General features: G+C 42.3%; 2 protein-coding genes across 2 annotated transcripts in view; one reads left to right on the forward strand and one right to left on the reverse strand.

Moving 5' to 3' along the window:
• zgc:162193 (TRPM8 channel-associated factor homolog) overlaps positions 1–7,228 on the forward strand; it is a 30,864-nt gene extending 23,636 nt beyond the window's left edge. The window contains 4 exon segments of the mRNA XM_034167886.1: positions 3,774–3,971; positions 3,974–3,996; positions 4,096–4,209; positions 6,583–7,228. Of these exon segments, the coding sequence (XP_034023777.1) occupies positions 3,774–3,971; positions 3,974–3,996; positions 4,096–4,209; positions 6,583–6,825 (578 nt within the window). The 3' untranslated portion in view covers positions 6,826–7,228.
• A 5,726-nt stretch (positions 7,229–12,954) lies between these two features.
• Positions 12,955–19,509, reverse strand: part of si:ch1073-280e3.1 (complement C2) — a 32,481-nt gene continuing 25,926 nt past the window's right edge. Inside the window, exons 15-19 of the mRNA XM_034167888.1 lie at positions 14,323–14,396; positions 14,083–14,171; positions 13,364–13,496; positions 13,244–13,293; positions 12,955–13,173 (exon numbers count right to left, since the gene is read on the reverse strand). Of these exons, the coding sequence (XP_034023779.1) occupies positions 12,994–13,173; positions 13,244–13,293; positions 13,364–13,496; positions 14,083–14,171; positions 14,323–14,396 (526 nt within the window). The 3' untranslated portion in view covers positions 12,955–12,993. The remainder of the gene's footprint in view (positions 13,174–13,243; positions 13,294–13,363; positions 13,497–14,082; positions 14,172–14,322; positions 14,397–19,509) is intronic.

Below are 19,509 nucleotides of genomic sequence, written 5' to 3' on the forward strand. Positions count from 1 at the left end.
TTAAAATCAACCTAAAATGGACTGGAAGCCAGTGCAGGGAGTAAAGTACAGGAGTGATGTGGCTGTGCTTCCTGGTATTGGGTCAGCAGGCGAGCAGCAGAATTCTGGACCAGTTGAGTCGGTTTAGAAGAGAGCTTGAGTGATATCAACATAAAATCCATTGCAATAGTCAATCCGGGAGCTGATAAAAGCCATGCATAGCTCCCTTTCAAGGTCCTTTTGGCTTAGAAAGGGTTTGACTTTTGCCAGAGTCTCAGGCTGGAAAAAAACTGGCTCTTACCACCACTGTCAATTTGTTTCTCAATTTTAAACAGGCGTCAACACCGCACACCAAGGTTCCTTACCACAGCCCTACGATAAGGAGCCAGGGAGCCAAGATCTGGATCAGAGTTAGTTTTAGCTCCAAACAGAATACACTCTGTTTTGGGTTCATTAAGGTGCAGAAAATTCTGAGCCAGCCAGTCCTTAATATCCTTAAAAAAGCTATGTATGGAGTCCAAAGCACTTGTATTATTAGGCACACTGGCATATAAATCTGGAGGTCATCGGCATAAAAATGAAACTGAAGATTGTGTTTGATGACTGAACTCAGTGGAAAGCATGTACAAAGAGAACAAGAGCGGTCCGAGGATACTGCCCTGGGGCACACCAGTGGTCAGAGGAAACTGTGGAGGAGAGAGAAGTCATTAACCATCACCCTGAAAGTCCTGTTGGTCAAATAAGACTGAAACCACTCCAAGACAGTCCCCCGCAGGCCAACCTGCTGGCGCAGACTGTGTGAGGAGGAGGATTGAGTGGTCCACAGTATCAAACGCAGCTGTTAGATCCAACATCACCAGCAGCACAGGTTTTTTAGAGTCCAACGATAAAAGAATGTCATTTTGTACTTTTAAAAGAGCTGACTCAGTGCTATGTCGAGATCTAAAACCCGACTGAAATTTATCTAAAACAGAGTTGTGTTCTAAAAACGATTGCAACTGATTAAAAACAACTTTTTCTAAAACCTTAGTTAAAAACGATAAATTTGACACTGGTCTAAAATTACATAAAACTGAGGGATCTAGGTTGGGCTTTTTAAGAAGAAGCCTGACTACAGCATGTTTAAAATGGGCTGGAACTGTCCCGGAGCTGAGGCAGCTATTAATAAAAGAGAGCAAGCTCGGACCCACAGTGTTAAAAGCCTCTTTAAAAACCTTTCCTGGAATAGTGTCCAATGAGCAGTAACTGGGTTTAATGCTCTGGACAACCTCAGTGAGTAGTGTCAGAGTAACCGGCTCAAAACTATTAAAAACAGCAGATGGTTCAGGTAGAGTGTAAAGGCTATTAAAAACTGTGTTACAGTTTAAAATATTCTGACAGTGGCTACTTTCTCTATAAAAAACTTGAGAAATTTTTCACATGTAGCCTGTGAAATGTCAGACAATATGGTGGGTGGGTTTAAAACTGACTTGATTGTGTCAAATAACACTCTCGGACAGTTAGAACTACTGGCTATAATACTTGACAGATATTGGGTTTTTGCCTCCTTCACAGCATTCTGATACTCTGTAAGGCTATCCCGTAGCATTTCCAAGAACACCTGAAGCCTGTCCTTTCTCCATCTCCGCTCAGCCTGTCTACAGTGACGGCGTAAGGCACGGGTGGTGTCATTGAGCCAAGGGTCTGGTTTGGGTTTGGTGGACCTGGATTTAAAAGGTGCCACAGTATCTAAAATATCAGAGCATGTGGTATTAAAATATGAGATGAACTCATCTGGACTAAGGGAGGAGGCCACATCCTCTGTGCAATAAAGTGCAGTGTCTCTAAAAGCAGCCTCAAAGTCCCCTACAGTCGAGGGGGTGATGGTGCGGCGGGAAGCGGGCTTTTATGGAGGGCCTGGGGATATTGACAGGAGCTGTAATTCAAAAATAACAGGAAGGTGATCTGAGATAGGAGCAACTGCTGTATTACTAAGAGCCAGGGAAGTCCATGTGAAATGACTAAGTCTAGTGTATGACCGAATTGATGTGTGGAGCCATGCACTGATTGTTAATAGACCAAAAGAGTCCAAGAGGCTTTTGAAGTCATTGCCCAACTGATTTGAGGCACAACAAACATGTATGTTAAAGTCCCCACAGATGAATATATTGTCTATTTAGGCATTATATCTGATAAAAACTCTGAAAAGTCAGTCATAAAATCCTTATTATATTTAGGGGGGGCGGTATATGACGACGCAAAGCACAGGAGAGGCAAAGTTAATTATACATGATTGTAATTCAAAACTAGAATAGTGCTGTATTGGAACTACGTAAATGACAGCTGAAGCTCTGTTTGAAGAGAGTGGCCACGCCCCACCACCGTCGTCCTGAGAGCCGTGGTGCCGCTGAAGAATGAGTACCCAGCGGGAGGAGTTCAGTAAAAGCGCTGTTATCGCCAGCTTTACCCAGGTCTCATTCAATAAAAGTAGGTCCAATTATTGTGTTAAAATAAAATCCTTAAGTTATAAAAGTCTTGTTGGAAAGGGTCCTAGTATTCACTAGCGCGCCTCGTATGGAGATGGACTACATAATATTATAGGAGTTAGCTCCTGAAACCTAAATGTTCATACAGGAGAAGATTGTACTGTACATCAACGTAGTCTGTAGACTTGTTGCAAAACTAAATTATAGCTAATAGGCTAAGCTATAGATATGGTTATGTTATTATAGAAACAAGCTATGATGTAATATGTTTTAGGTTTCTATCTAAAATTCACCCTGCTAGCTAACTATAGGAAGACAAAATCCATACTATACATGCTTTCTAATGGAAACCCCAAACTTAAATACTATATATTGTTATCTATTAAAGAACCCATAAACTGAAGGACCATTAAAAATCTACACCATGTAAAATAAAAGTGTAAATCACAGAAGCAGGCTAACTATAGACAGAATAGCTACCGTTAATTTATCCGTTAACTAGCCAACCGTACCTTGCTAGCAAATAAACGTAAACAAAGCCGGTAACTGGCGTATAAAGTACAGTAATGTCGCTTCACCCTACAATAACTGTATTAACAACAAATACATATAATGTGCTTCTTACCCTGTGTACTGCTATACAATCCTGCTGGAACCTCAATTTCCCTGAGGGAGTCTTCCCAAGGCATGAATAAAGTTCTATCTAATCTAATCATTTTCTATACCTGCTTATTCCAGTTAATGGTCACAGTGGGACTGGAGCCTATTCCAGCGGATCCAGGTGGCCATTTTAGAGTCACCATTTCATCTAATCTGCATGTCTTTGGAAGTGTGAGAAGCTGCACGACCGGGGGAAAGCTGCGCAAAAACTCAGAGAACCATGCAAACTCCACACAGAAAGGACCAGGTGGAAAATGATCATACAACCTTATTGTTAGCAAAAGTGTTAACCACTAAGCCATCACATTGCCTGGCTTGTTGTATGCAGCGACTAATTTCTTTCTGTGCAACCCGTACGTGTCCAAGACGTGTACAGCGGGTTATGAGTTAGGCTTTACCCTGGGCATTCTGCACGCAAGCCACTAATTCTTTCTGTGTTCCCCCAAACTCCTCTCCTGCTGGTTACCTCAACAAGAGTAAATGTGTGGGATTTTTTTTTTTTTTGAAATCTCAATTTACTGATGTTTGATTAAAATAGTGCTTAAATTGGCAAATTACACATTTATTGAAAAACATTGAAGTGCTGAAACAAAAAATGTCCTGTAATGCCTCATGGTGGTTTGATGTTGTTTCTGCCACTCACAATAAGCTTGATGCACTTATGTCCAGGCTGGATGCATGCAGGTTATCCTATCATGATGCACTTGCAATCAGCAGCTGAGGTGGTCAGTGCAGACAACATGAGAAACAATGGACTGTGGGGCCCAATTCATGAACTGGGACACAATCAGCAGAGAGGCTGCTGGGAGTTCCCACCACACACCACAGAGTGTACATGTAACCTGTGGTCGGTGTACGTGCATGAAGAAGGCTGGGGATCAAGAGGGGAAAGGTACGGAAAATCAGTTTGTCTTTTACAGTCAAATCCTTTCATAATCACTCGTATGTCACCTCGACTGGTATGATAGTACAATGTGTCATGTCAATGCAGGCTCACCCAAATATGACCCTGGCAAATAGAAAGAGCCGTGTGCAGAATTATGTGAAGGAGGGCAGGAAACTTGGTGACTGGAATGTGTGGGTGGCTCTGGAGACATATATGCAGGTGAGAGAAAAGCAGCCAATGAATGCCTGCATCTAAACATCACAGCATTCATCATTAGGTTTGTGTTCCTTAAACTGCCTATGATGAAGGTAGTGTCTGAAGATATGGAGCTGGTCCTCACGTGCTGCTGAGTAACCGCCCACTGTTCCGTGTGATTAGATTGCCGGTGCTTATCTCCAGATTCTGTTATGTGATACAGATGAGAGTCTACACCTGCTCCTGGACAGGATGCCATTCCAAAGCTCGTCACTTCCCCAGTCAAAGCTGGTACCCATTTATAGCTGGGTGGACTGGGAGAATGCAGATTAAGGCCCTGATTTAATCAAGGTTTGCATGTGTAAAAACATGTGCAAACACCATAGCACTTAGAAAAAACCATGAATGCTGAGTTAAGAGCACAATGAAGATTGCAGTTATGAAATGCGCAAAATAGCGAGCATTTAACACTTGACAGATTGCTGTTGTTGCAGTACAGAGGCCACCACCGCCTCATACACAGAATAAAAATAAGTCATTCATTATAAATTGCAGGTATATTTAAAGCGTTAACAGTTTACTTTGTGGTTGTTTTTCTCAATATGTCACAGGTGGACCACAGTTCTGTTGTGCTATTCTGCACTTAGCACAAAGTACCTTTTGATGTGAATAATGATCATTACTGTCAGTGATGTGTCACACAAATAAACACCCACAAGCACATCTCTAAGTATGCATGGGATGATGCACAGCTGTCTGTGTGATTCCTACCATCAGAATGCAGAATAATTATTTTAACCAGTTTATTCAAATACTATGGATGGAACAATAATTAAATGTGTGAAATTGGAGTTTGTTTTTTTTTAAATTCCCAACACGTGAACATGCCCCTGTTATGTAGCATAGTTGGTGGGTAACGAAGCACAAGCCACTTACTTGCAAATGGCTGACTGAATTTCTTGTTGTATTTACAGCAATTAACATATGCAAAATCCTTCATTGTGCTCTTAAATCAGCATTCATGTTTTTTTTCTAAGTGCTGTGGTGTTTGCACATGTTTTTACACATGCAAACCTTGAGCAAATCAGGGCCTTAATCTGCATTCTCCCAGTCCACCCAGCTACAAATGGGTACAGACCTTGACTGGAGAAGTAACAAGCTTTTGAATGGCATGCTGTCCAGGAGCAGGTGTAGACACTCATCTGTATCACATCACAGAATCTGGAGATAAACACGGGCAATCTAATCACACGGAACAGAGGGCAGTTAGTGAGCAGCACCTGGGGATCAGCTCCATACCTTCAGACAGATTCATACAGTCACAACAGATGTGGCCTTGATGAAGCTGCCAACAACACCATGTCAACCTCAGCTATCGTAGATTCGGCAACATTGATATCACTTACATTACTTAGGGCCCCTTCACCATAAACCGATTGAGGCCAAATGGTGCACGGAGGAAGATTCCAATGCCACTCGTGAAAAATCAGAGCCGCCTTGTACAGCAGTTGCCACATCACTTCGGGCACAGCACCTGCTCTCTACATTCGTGTGTTGCTTGTGCCAAAAACCCATTTGAACAGGGGGCAAGATGAGGTCATAATGCCAGTTGATCGTGCTTGCAACATTCGCATGACATGTCGAACACAGGTCAGACATATCGTGCCGCGGCCGAGGGGCTGCACAAAATCATCGGCCACGTCGAACTCTGGACAAATGCTATGATTGAGGCAGCCTTCACTCCAATGGCCAAATGACGACATATGGTGTACGAGTGCCTATTCGATCCACTCTCAGCCGGAGTCAAGGTGCCACCCACGAACATCCAACACCACTCATGGGGCACTTGGGAAAGGTGGGGTCATTTGTGCAGCCAGCCTGTAAGTAGAGAGCAAGCAGACCACTTTCGAGCTGGCTGTGCAAACGCCCCCGCATTTTCTAAGTGCCCCACGAATGTGTTGTGTCCCCCTGAGCAACACAAATGACATGCGAGTGTGCTCCCCCCGCCATGATCCAACATTGTTGAGGTGCAGCTGAGGTGGCAAAGGCTCAAACGGTGGCCAGAGTGCAATCTAGATTATTTATCTATTATCTAAACAATCAAGTAGTAGGGGTCTTGAACCCTTGAAGTGGAGGACAGTTTTTTTGTTGATCATAGTCAGCTACAATAGTCAGCTGTCATAGTGGAAAGCTGTGTTCCTTTGAACATCCCCCAAGGAGTCAGAGTCCTCCATATGTCCACAGCAGGCCCTGAACATTTTGACTGACCTCTTGATCAAACTTTTGACAGGTTAATGTAGTTAGTTACCCCCCAACATAGTCTTTTAAGCATCTTTCAAGATTCTCTCCAGTCTAATCTCTTTTCATTTATCTGTACCTCTGTTTCCCTGCATGTAGCTCCAGGATAGGTTTGGCTGGGATGCCTTTAAAAAAGTGTTTGCTGCCTACCACAACATGAGCAACTTTCCCAATAACAACAAAGACAAGATGAATCTGTATGCAGAGACCTTCTCCCAGGCGGTAGGGATGAACCTGGCTGGATTCTTTAAAGCCTGGGGCTGGCCAATCGAGACAGCTACTGAAAGTAAACTCTCCAACCTGCCTGCTTGGTCGGATCACCCCATGGTCCAGTATGAATGAGCTGTTAGCTGTTGCTGTGTAGACACACAAGTGACACATTCATGAAGACATCTATTAACTGGAAACGCAACAAAACGTGTATTTTGATGCAAGGAAACGAGACCAAAGAGAGAATTCATGCTTTAAAATAACAATGCAAATGTAAACTTCATATATATATATTTCTTCAACAACTGAATGTTAGGCAACCAACAGAGCACATGCTCTACCCAGGCACAAAGGTCTGTTATAACCCTCATCACACTAGAGACGGAATGAGGCGGAATGCCATCATACTTAAAATTCATTGTACAGTAGTGTTCAGACTAATAGTAGTGCTATGTGACTAAAAAGATTAATTCAAGTTTTGAGTATATTTCTTATTGTTACATGGGAAACAAGGTACCAGTAGATTTAGTAGATTCTCACAAATCCAACAAGACCAAGCGTTCATGATATGCACACTCTTAAGGCTATGAAATTGGGCTATTAGTAAAAAAAAAAGTAGAAAAGGGGGTGTTCACAATAATAGTAGTATGGCATTCAATCAGTGAGTTCGTCAGTTTTATGGAACAAACAGGTGTGAATCAGGTGTCCCCTATTTAAGGATGAAGCCAGCACCTGTTGAACATGCTTTTCTCTTTGAAAGCCTGAGGGAAATGGGACATTCAAGACATTGTTCAGAAGAACAGCGTAGTTTGATTAAAAAGTTGATTGGAGAGGGGAAAACTTATACGCAGGTGCAAAAAACTTATAGGCTGTTCATCTACAATGATCTCCAATGCTTTAAAATGGATAAAAAAAAAACAGACGTGAAAGAAAACGGAAAGCAACCATCAAAATGGATAGAAGAATAACAAGGATGGCAAAGGCTCACCCATTGATCAGCTCCAGGATGATCAAAGACAGTCTGGAGTTACCTGTAAGTGCTGTGACAGTTAGAAGACGCCTGTGTGAAGCTAATTTATTTGCAAGAATACCCCACAAAGTCCCTCTGTTAAATAAAAGACATGTGCAGAAGAGGTTACAATTTGCCAAAGAACACATCAACTGGCCTAAAGAGAAATGGAGGAATATTTTGTGGACTGATGAGAGTAAAATTGTTCTTTTTGGGTCCAAGGGCTGCAGACAGTTTGTGAGACGACCCTCAAACTCTGAATTCAAGCCACAGTTCACAGTGAAGACAGTGAAGCATGGTGGTGCAAGCATCATGATATGGGCATGTTTCTCCTACTATGGTGTTGGGCCTATATATCGCATACCAGGTATAATGGATCAGTTTGGATATGTCAAAATACTTGAAGAGGTCATGTTGCCTTATGCTGAAGAGGACATTCCCTTGAAATGGGTGTTTCAACAAGACAATGACCCGAAGCACACTAGTAAACAAGCAAAATCTTGGTTCCAAACCAGCAACATTAATGCCTCGCAGATGTGAAGAAATCATGAAAAACTGGAGTTATACAACTAAATACTAGTTTAGTGATTCACAGGATTGCTAAAAATGCAGTTTGAACATAATAGTTTTGAGTTTGTAGCATCAACAGCAGATGCTACTATTATTGTGAACACCCCCTTTTCTACTTTTTTTTTTACTAATAGCCCAATTTCATAGCCTTAAGAGTGTGCATATCATGAATGCTTGGTCTTGTTGGATTTGTGAGAATCTACTGAATCTACTGGTACCTTGTTTCCCATGTAACAATAAGAAATATACTCAAAACCTGGATTAATCTTTTTAGTCACACAGCACTACTATTATTCTGAACACTACTGTATATTCTGGAATAGTCAAAGTGCATTCTAAAACTTCTGTGTGCATTCCAAACAGTGTGACCCATCCCTGTGGCCAGCCTGACTGTTCTGCTCATGCTCAAAACATTTGAGGTGCAGTTGAAGTGGAGATGTATCATACGGCATTCGACGTGTATTCTGACTGCACTCTCAATATTCCTACCGCATCCCAACAGCATTTGAAACATTCTGATTGTGTTCAAGACAAAATTTGAAATGGTCAGCCACTTCAAATCCTGCCAGAATGTCCCAAATGTGCCATGAATGAGCCGGAATGCATCTCGAGTGCTCACGAAATCTATTTCAGTTTGACATTCAAAGTATTTGAGATGCATTCTCTTTGGATTGTTAGATGTTCGGGGGCCATTCCGGGAGTGTTCTGACTGCATTTGAGGTGAATTTGTACAGCATTCGAGGCACCTTCCAATCAGACTTGGGGTGGTATTCGGGCAGCAATCGAACCGCACTCAGAGTGCATTCCTAATATTCTTACTTCATTGTGATGGGGGTATTAATAACTGTTGACAAGAATAAAGCCTCCGTCACACATAGCAAGAATGTGGAGGAACCAGCCCGACACTGCAAATATTGCCATAGTCCGACTCAGTCAGGAGGAAAAGAGGTGTGGTCAGCCGTGTCAGAAGGCATCCGGAGTACCTCGTCCACACCTGCATGATGACATCCAAAGCGCATGTAGACAACAGGTAGATGACACAGACTGCTGTCAGATGGCCATAAAAGGCGCTGAAGACTGCCCGATGTCCAAACATCTGGATGGCAAACATGGGACCAGAGTTGGAGGGAGCGCTGTGTTCCTCACGCACACGTGCTCGTGTGTGTGTGTGTGTGTGCATAACACTGCATGAGCCACTAAGCGCACGCATGCCACTGGACAGCTTTGCTGAATGTTTGCTGGCAGTGGGCCAAGCAGTTCCATGCGTCAGATGGAGCCTTTCCACCCAACTTTAATTTCTTTTTTTGCTCACTTCAGGAGCACAACGCAGCTCTGGACACCACGATGGTTGGATTATCACATGGGATTTATTTTTGCGTGGTTCATTCCAGCACACAGCAGCTGGGTGAGAGGATTTTAACCACAGGCTGTGGTGCTGTTGGAGGTCAGATTCATGTTTGTTAATGCTGTCACAGCCTGGCACAACAGTTCCATGTTATATCACCTAGTTAGAAGGTGATCAGATATTACAGTGGTGAGATCCATTCAGCTCCGAGCCTGATGCAAGCAATGACACGTTACTGCACACCATGGAGAGGCACAGCTGCCCGTGTTATGATGGAGACAATAGTTCACATTATTTACGTCGCCCATGAGGAGGAATGGACAAATATCTGTACTGTAAGGTCTATTGTGGATATAACAGCCTGTTCAGATTTGCGCGGGCGTGCGCACAGTGCTTTTGGTTTGATAGCCGCTGTTCACATTCACTGTATGTGATAATTCATAATTATTATCATGATGGTCATGCCACATACATTTCAACAGTTCCTTTGTGCTCCGGGGGGGGGGGGGGGGTGGACATTAATACGTGGCACATGCAGGTCATACCGGCAAGCTTTGCTGTGCCAGATCCATCTCGAGGTTTCCTCATATGCTCTCAAATCATTTCGGGTCCTGTCTTACCGCCATCGGAATATGTAAATTGCGGTCAGATGGTCCTCAGACTGCACATGGACCGCCGTCAGATAGGTGTCCCATCTCAATGGCGCCCGGAGGGTTTTGAACATGGGCATCACACTTTTGACCAACTGTGTGGACTCTCGCAGATGGCTGTCAGAACGTTTTGGAACTGAAACGACACTTTTCAGATGTGCGCCAATTCATCATTCTGGTGCCATTCTGCATGATTCTGGATATGTGTGACGGGGGTATGACAATTATTGAAGTGCTTTGTTTGAAAAATAAGACTTAAAACCACATTGTACCATAAAAATCATCCATTGTGTTGTGAGATACAGCAGGAAGAACGCTGCACATCGTTCACAAGTAAAAACACACCGTTCACAAGTAAAACTTTCATATAATTAATTTTCGATAATTACATTACCGTACTTTGTTTTGAAGCTGCACTATGGTCCTGTTCAGAATTCTTCCTCTCATAACTTCTAAAAATATATCAATAAAATCAAGACAGATACATGCCTTTTTCTTTAAACGTATCTGATTTAAAAATAAATAAATGCAAATTACTTTAAAGTGTCTGTTTTTTTAATGAGTGTATTATTCTTTTAGTTTTCAACTATGTTTATTTCCATTTACCTATAAAAACAATTGCATTAATTTTTTTCAATAATTATAACTTGTTAAGAACAACAAACAAGCCCCTATGCCCATCCCAGGGGGGTTGTGTTTGCTTGATTTGGTGTTCTATGTATACAGAACTCATTCCAAAGTAATATGACCTTCTGTGCCATTAGCATAGGACAAAAAGTCCAGATTCCAGGTCCTCGCAAATGTCTTAGCGGTATCAGACAGTTGACCTAATTTTTTCCCAATTGGAGCTGGAACACAGATTGTAAGTTTTGAATAAATATTAGCGCTCTCCCCCTTCAAGTCCAGGGCCTTATGTAATCCCGTGAGAAATTCATGATCATTTTAATTCCTTCTCATGGAATCATAATAATTAAAAAAAAAACCCAGTATCACTAATTTTTCCCACTTAAATGATGTAATTTTTAACAATTTTCAATTCTGACATTATTAGACATATTAGTAATAGTAGTAAAGGCTCCTACAATCACATTTTGATGAAGTACATTAGCTTTCTCTTTTTGTTTTAAGTCCCTGGTTAGGATGGTTGTGGATAAAATAATTCTTGGATTACAATAGTATCTAATCAATTTATGCAAATTAGGTATGACATAAGTACTCCATTGCTTTTTTAATTCCATAAATCTGTAATTGTATGTTTAATTGCATCTTTGTTCTCTTGATATAATATTGTGTTTTAGTTTTTCCTTTGAGGAAACATCTACTAGGGACAACAGATGGGATTTACCCAATGTCTATAATCTGGATGGTTTGCTTTCACTGTATACAGGGAGATACAGGGTGCCTCTTTGTCAGCATAACCGTTATAAACATTCTTTTGTCCCTGTTTCGGTGAAGCTGTTAAATGTCTAGAAGTGACAGGAAGGAAGAGTGTGTGTGTCTGGGAGAGGGAGTACTGAGTGAAGTTGGGCAGATGTATAAAGTAAATGTACTGCATATTGATACTGATATTGTTGGGGTTGGGACTTTATTTCTTGTGCTGTACTGTTTATTGTCTGTCAGTATTGCAAGGTTGTATGTGTAGCAAGCCTCTGTCCGAACCAAACTGTCCACAATAAAAGGCCACTCTGAAAGGTGCAATTTTGTTTTATTGGGGGGGAATACCAGTCAGTATCTGGTGTGACCACCATTTTCCTCATGCAGTGCAACACATCTCCTTCACATAGAGTTGATCAGGTTGTCAATTGTGGCCTGTGGAATGTTGTTCCACTCCTCTTCAATGGGCAGTCTAAGGCACACCTGTGCACTAATCATGGTGTCTAATCAGCATCTTGGTATGGCACACCTGTGAGGTGGGATGGATTATCTCAGCAAAGGAGAAGTGCTCACTATCACAGATTTAGCCTGGTTTGTGAACAATATTTGAGGGAAATGGTGATATTGTGTATGTGGAAAAAGTTTTAGATCTTTGAGTTCATCTCATACAAAATGGGAGCAAAACCAAAAGTGTTGCGTTTATATTTTTGTTGAGTGTAGAATCATCTGCATTTATTTATTTGTCTGTTAGCAGGATTATGTCAAAACTACTCCACAGATTGTGATGAAATTTTCACTACAAATAAATATTAGGCCATGGAAGACTCCATAAAATTTTGGAGGTGATCCGGATCTAGATTCTGATCAAAAGTTCACTTTATATAGGCTTTGAAGGATTGAGTCAAAAAACTACTTGATGGATTCTCACCAAATTTTCACCACAGATACATATTGGGGCATGGAAGACTCCACTGAATTTTGGAGATGATCCGGAGCCAGTGTCGCTAGCTGAACAGTCCCTCTAAAAATGTTTGTTTGTTTACTGACATTCATGCAGTGTTGTTGGTGTAGCTCATATGAATGTACAGATTTATTTTCATGTCTCAAGAAAAAAACTTTTTTAGTGGAAGTTTAGTGGAAATAAAGAATAGCAACTACTTTTACACTGTTGTATGATGTAATTTAATGACCCTGATTATCCATTTGACAGTAAAAAAAAAAAAAAAAAAAACACAAAAAGCACAACCAGTTACATCTGTATGTCATACATGAGTTCTGATTTACATTTGGATGCCTTACTACATGTTGAGTCTTCAGGTGGTTGTTGGTTCTGTACCCGAGCAGCAGCTCTTTCACTCATTCAAAGGCAGGAACTGAATCTCCTGCCTCAGATGTTCTTTGAGCCAAGGCGCCAGTTTGAACAGGTCAATGTGAAAGTCACGCGCATCAGAAGGCGGGTTCTTGTTGCTGTACCCATGCATGACATTCTTAGTACCACATACATTTGTGGTTCCCCAGCTCACAACTCCCACCTGGGCAAGAAGTGTGCATGATGTTGGTGTATGACCTTTTTAAGTGAGTTGTAGGTCTTGAGTTACTGACCTGAAAATAGCGGTTCCGCTTTTGCAGAAACAGAGATCCACCAGAGTCGCCTGTTTCAAAATAAATCAACATTTATTCTATAACATTAATTCATTAATGCTGATAAAATGCCGTCCAGACCTTTACAGGTGATCGCGTCCTTGTACTCCTGGCTGCCTCCAGAACAAAGAAACCGATCAGGTATGTATTCGTCCAGAGTTACATTTGTGGGCTCCTGAAGCGTCTTCAGGGCTTTTTCCACACATCCAAGTCTCTTCACACAGCAAATTAAACACAATATTCACATAAATGTGGTTACATACAGTGCTGTGCAAACGATTTATGAAGCTGTGTTTTCAAATGCTGTAAAGTGAGGATGATTTGAAAACTAAATTATCGCCTTGTTTCTGCTTAAAACTGACTTTAGAATGATTAAAGAGGTTTTACTTTGTCATCTAATGGTTAATAATCACATTATTCCCTTTGATTACTTTGAGAGTAGAGAGTCAGACTCAGACGTGCTGCTGTTGCACTGTGATCGCTCTCCCATCTTATTATGAAATAATGCGGAATTTATTTGGAAATGATTGATGTACAAAAGCTTCAAATATCTGTCGCTGAGTCAGATGATGACTGGAGTGCAGTTTGAAGCAGAAACGAGGTGATAATTGGTGAACTGCTGCTGATGCTCTGAAATGACGCATGGTCAGTGAAGGCAGGGTGGGCCGATTTTTGGGGGGGGGTTGTTCACTCAGCGTCACCGGTCCAAGGCCATTTGCGCATATTCAAGGATTATACGTACATACTGAGTATTTGCCTGAAAGTTGATGAGAAATTTAAAATCACATCATCTTACTCACCTGACTGTTTGTTTGAATGTGCGTTTGTAGGCGGGACTTTTTGTGAATAAAAAAGGCAGCTGTTGCTTTGCGTGTTAAAAGCTCCTCCCCTGCAGACACGTGAAAACAGACTTGACATTTTTTCCCCCTTTTCATGCTCTTTATCACTGCAGATTATTGTCACTGCATTTCTCATGCACGAAACAAGACAGTGTCTGTTTCTTTTCCTGATATAGGAAAGGTCAAAAGGTCATATCTTACTGTGCTGCTGACAGGTTGAGTTGACCTTCTTCATGGCTCGGCCAGCTGGTACAGTGCACGGCAGGCAGATGGGTCTACAGTGCGACATGCAGCATATGCACACAACATTAAAATTTACAATTGACTTACATAAACCATGCAAGTCCACGTTTTCAGTGATTGAGCATATTTTTAGAAGGTCATTGTTATTTTCTGCCTCTTAGTAACTAAAACGGACTACAGAATATATCTTTCTAGCCCAACGGGGCTATAGTTTTATTTAACTCATCACTGGAGCTATAAGACGTGTGACTTCTCTGGCTCAGTCACTGGTGCAACACACAAAACAGTCCGTGTGGACAACAATTCCCATTGATACATCCTTTTTTTTTTTTTTTTTTTGATTACACTCTTAACTTGTAAACAATGTACACATTCAAAATTCCGTCAAGGTAAGAGGTCAAGTGTTACTGAAAATCTTGTCCACAAGGTATAACTCATAACTGTTACTGGAAATCTAATCTGTAAAGTATAAATCACAACTGTTCAGATATTAATCACATCCTAGGCAAGATGAACTTAAAAATAGTTGTAGTTATCATTAAAATGAAATGATGGTTCAGATTGACATCCATTGTAATATTTTTACTTTAAATAAATTCAAGATCAAAGTTATAGACGATTGTCCTCATCAACTCATTACCAGCTTAGTACATTCCGTACACAGACATGTTTGTAATAACAATGGATTTTTTTTTTCTTCCCATTTACAACATATTTTTCTTTTTCTTTTTTTTCCACATCCATGTCCATAGGCTCACTGAAAGCCTGTGCGTCGGCACGCCGGAGGTGTTTGCGGTTCCTCCTAAGAACACCACCCGACTGCAGTTGGATGTCGTATGATCTTGCATCCACAATCCTCAGTACCTTGCCTAGTCTCCACAATGTGTGCGGCTCGAATGGTTGTATTCACACACAGTCACCTGGTTTCAGTGTGTCCAGATCTCTGGCTGATCGATTGTAATAGGCACACTGGTGTTCTTGTTTCCTTTTCAGGCTCTGCTCCACTTGTTGCACTTTTGGCTGCAGAAGGCTCACTTTAGTGGGCAGCAGTGTTCTGGTGCGGCGGCTGAGAAGTCTTTGTGCTGGACTGCTGTCTAGGCCTTGTGATGGTGTGTTGCGGTGATCCAACAGTGCGAGGTAAGGATCTTGTCCAGCCATTTTCGCTTTGAGCAACAGTCTCTTGGCTGTTTTGACCGCCGATTCAGCTTTGCCATTGCTTTGAGGGTGCCCAGGCGACGAGGTCTTGTGCAGGAATTCCCATCGTTCGCTGAATCTTTTGAATTCTTGCGAGGAGTATTGTGGTCCATTATCTGAAATGACAACATCAGGGATTCCTTGTCTGGCAAAGTGGGCTTTCAATTTCTTTATCACTGATGTCGATTTCGTGTCTGATAGGTAGTCAATTTCCCAGAAGTTGGAGTGATAATCTACTGTGACTAGATAGTCCTTGTTGTCAAAAGTAAACAGATCAGTGCCCACTTTATCCCATGGACGGTTTGGCATTTCATGTGAGATCAGTGTTTCTTTTTGCTGCTTGTAATCCACTGACCTGCAGATGTCACACTTGCTTTCATATGTTTTGATTTGGTCATTAATCCCTGGCCAGTATACGCACTCTCTGGCCCTCCGTAGGCATCCTTCTACACCCAGATGAGAGGAGTGTAAACGGCACGTAATGTCTCTCCTCAGTGCATAGGGGATGACGACACGTTCGCCTCTGAACACTATTCCACCTTGATGGCTCAATTCATCTTGAAAAGAGAAGTATGGCCTAATGTCACTAGCTGTCTTTGCTTTGTCATTTGGCCAGCCTTTCTGTATGGTTTCAATGAGAATCTGCAGTGTTGCATCCTCCTTTGTGGCAGAACAAATTGAACTAAGGCTGTCTGCAGATATGGGCACATGCTGTAACATATTTATAGTCTCTATTTTAGCTTCCACTGAGCCATAGGACGAACATTCTGGAAGGTAAGCTCGGCTCAAGGTGTCTGCCAACACCATATCTCTTCCTGGTAAGTACACTACATCCACATCATACTTCTGAATGCGCATCATCATTCGCTGCAGTCGTTTGGGAGCACTTAGTAAAGGCTTCCTCACAATGTTTTCTAAGGGTTTGTGATCACACTCTGTACAGTAACTTTACGGCCATAAGTGTACTGGTGGAACTTCTCCAAGCTAAAAATCATCGCTAAGAATTCTTTCTCTATTTGGGCATAGCCCCTTTCTGTCTGTGTGAGTGCTCTGCTTGCAAAAGCTATGGGCTTACCCCTCTGGACCAGTGCTGCTCCTAGGCCTGTGTCTGAGGCATCACACTGCACAGTCAGCTCCTTTTGTGGACTGTAGTATTTGAGCACCGGTGTGTTTGCAATCATTTTTTTCAGTTTGACAAACATCTCCTCATGTTGCTCTGACCACCTCCATTCACAGTCTTTGTGTGTCAGTTCTCTCAGCGGCTGACAGTGGTCAGAGAGGTGAGGGCAGAACTTTGCTAAATAATTCACCATGCCTAACAGCCTCTGCACGGCTTTCACATCAGTTGGGCTTGGCATTTGTTCAATGGCACGCACCTTTTCCGGCTCGAGTTTCAGCCCATTCGCTGTCAGGAGATGTCCAATGTATGTCGCTTCCTTTTGTTTCAGTTTGAACTTCTCTGCATTCAGTTTGATGTTCTTTTGTCTGCACCTGTTCAGAAACAGTCTCAATTTCTCATCATGATCACGCTGTGCCATTTCTTGTGTCTCACCTTGTCCGGTGATCAGGACGTCATCTGCGATGATGTACAGACCTGGCAGATCATCCAGTGCTTGTGTCAGCTTTCGCTGAAAGACCTCTGGCGCTGGGCTGATTCCCATTGGGAGTCTCAGCCACCTGTAACGTCCAAACGGTGTCGCAAAGGTAGTCAAAAAGCTTGACTCCTCGTCTAGCTTAACATGCCAGAAGCCGCTTTTGACATCACATACCGAAAACACCTTGGCTTTGGACAAATCTGGAAGAATGTCGTCAATGGTTTGCAAGGGAAAGTGGTTGCGCTTCAGCGCCTTGTTCAAGGGTCTTGGATCGATACACACTCGCAACCTCCCATTCTGCTTCTGCACTACCACCATACCATTAATCCAATCTGTGTTGCACTCCACGGGTGCAGTGATTCCTCTTTTCTGTAGGTCGAGCAGTTCAGCCTTCAATGGCTTCATCATGGCAACTGGCACCCTGCGCCTTGGCAACTGCACCGGTTTCACTGAGCTTTCCATTTCCAGGCGATACTCTCCTTCAAGGCAGCCATCACCGTTGAACACATCTGCATACTCCGCTTTTATCTGGTCCATGGTCCACTGGCCCCTTGTATCTGGCGATGTAGTAACGATGCTGTCGATTGCCATGATGTTTTCATACTGCACTTTGATCAGCTGCATGCCTTCGCTTGCTCTTTTGCCCAGTAGTGGTCCAGTGGCACCTTCCCCTACCACTTGGAATTCTAACCTGTACAGTTTCTGGTTTCTTGGATTTCTCAGTTTCAGTTTGCATTTCCCCAGTGGCTTCAGTTTGCTCTTGTTGTACATGACTAACACAGTCTTTGTGTCTTCCAACTTTGTGTTTGGATCAATCAGGTCAATTGGGATAATGTTACACGTAGCACCACTGTCTATCTGGAATTTCACAGTCTTGTTCCCAAGAAGCATGCCAGCAAAAAGCTGTGTACTGTGCTGTTTATCCACTACATTCACACTGTCGACTTTCTGTGCAGTAACACTGAGTACTTCTTCAAAATCATCACTGTCAGATACAGCTACATGCACCTGTTTTGTTTTTTCTCTTGTCTGCTGACTTGCTTTACACATAGCAGCAAAATGGTTGTCTTCGCCACATTTTTTGCATTTCTTCCCGTACGCGGGGCATTTCTGTTTATTTCTCTCATGCGATTTTCCACAGAACTTACAGTCAACGATGTTCCCCAGCTGTCTGTTCCGCGAAGGCTCTTTCACTGCATGCACTTCTTCCACTTTGGGTCCGGAGATTGTTTTGACATTTTCCCGCAACAACTCCACTGCACGGCACAACTGGATGCAGGACTCGAGTGTCAGTTTGTCCTCTCGTAGCAGCCGCTCCCTCATGGTAGCATTGTTGCTACCACACACGATTCTGTCACGAATCAACGAGTCACGTAGCATCCCAAAGTTGCATGTTTTCGCCAACACTTTTAATTCGGTCACATAGCAGTCTATGGTTTCACTAAGGCCTTGGTTTCTCGAAAAGAAACGGAAACGTTCCACAGTTTCATTCACGCTAGGCATGCAGTGTTCATCAAGTTTCTTAATGATATCTGCTATCTTCCATGCTGCTTTTGGCGTGTCACCCATCAGTGTGTCCAGTAGCTCTCTCCCGCTCTCACCCACGAGATAGCCGAACAGTTTGAACTTGGTGGTTTCATCGTCATCTCCCACCGCAAGGTCCACATAAAGCAAAAACTCTTCTTTCCATACCGAAGGGAGCGAACTAAAAAAACTAAGTTTACAAAACGTAAAACTGGTCAAAATCCGTGACCGCTGCCACCATGTTATTTTCTGCCTCTTATTAACTAAAACGGACTACAGAATACAACCCCTGGCAAAAATTATGGAATCACCGGCCTCGGAGGATGTTCATTCAGTTGTTTAATTTTGTAGAAAAAAAGCAGATCACAGACATGACACAAACTAAAGTCATTTCAAATGGCAACTTTCTGGCTTTAAGAAACACTATAAGAAATCAGGAAAAAAAATTGTGGCAGTCAGTAACAAGTTACTTTTTTAGACCAAGCAGAGGGAAAAAAATATGGAATCACTCAATTCTGAGGAAAAAATTATGGAATCATGAAAAACAAAAGAACGCTGCAACACATCACTAGTATTTTATTGCACCACCTCTGGCTTTTATAACAGCTTGCAGTCTCTGAGGCATGGACTTAATGAGTGACACACAGTACTCTTCATCAATCTGGCTCCAACTTTCTCTGATTGCTGTTGCCAGATCAGCTTTGCAGGTTGGAGCCTTGTCATGGACCATTTTCTTCAACTTCCACCAAAGATTTTCAATTGGATTAAGATCCGGACTATTAACAACTTTAACAACCTTCCCATGTTGTTTGTATTTGGTCCAGAGTTTAGA

This window comes from Thalassophryne amazonica, chromosome 4 (genome assembly GCF_902500255.1).
Source record: "Thalassophryne amazonica chromosome 4, fThaAma1.1, whole genome shotgun sequence".
Lineage (NCBI taxonomy): Eukaryota > Metazoa > Chordata > Actinopteri > Batrachoidiformes > Batrachoididae > Thalassophryne > Thalassophryne amazonica.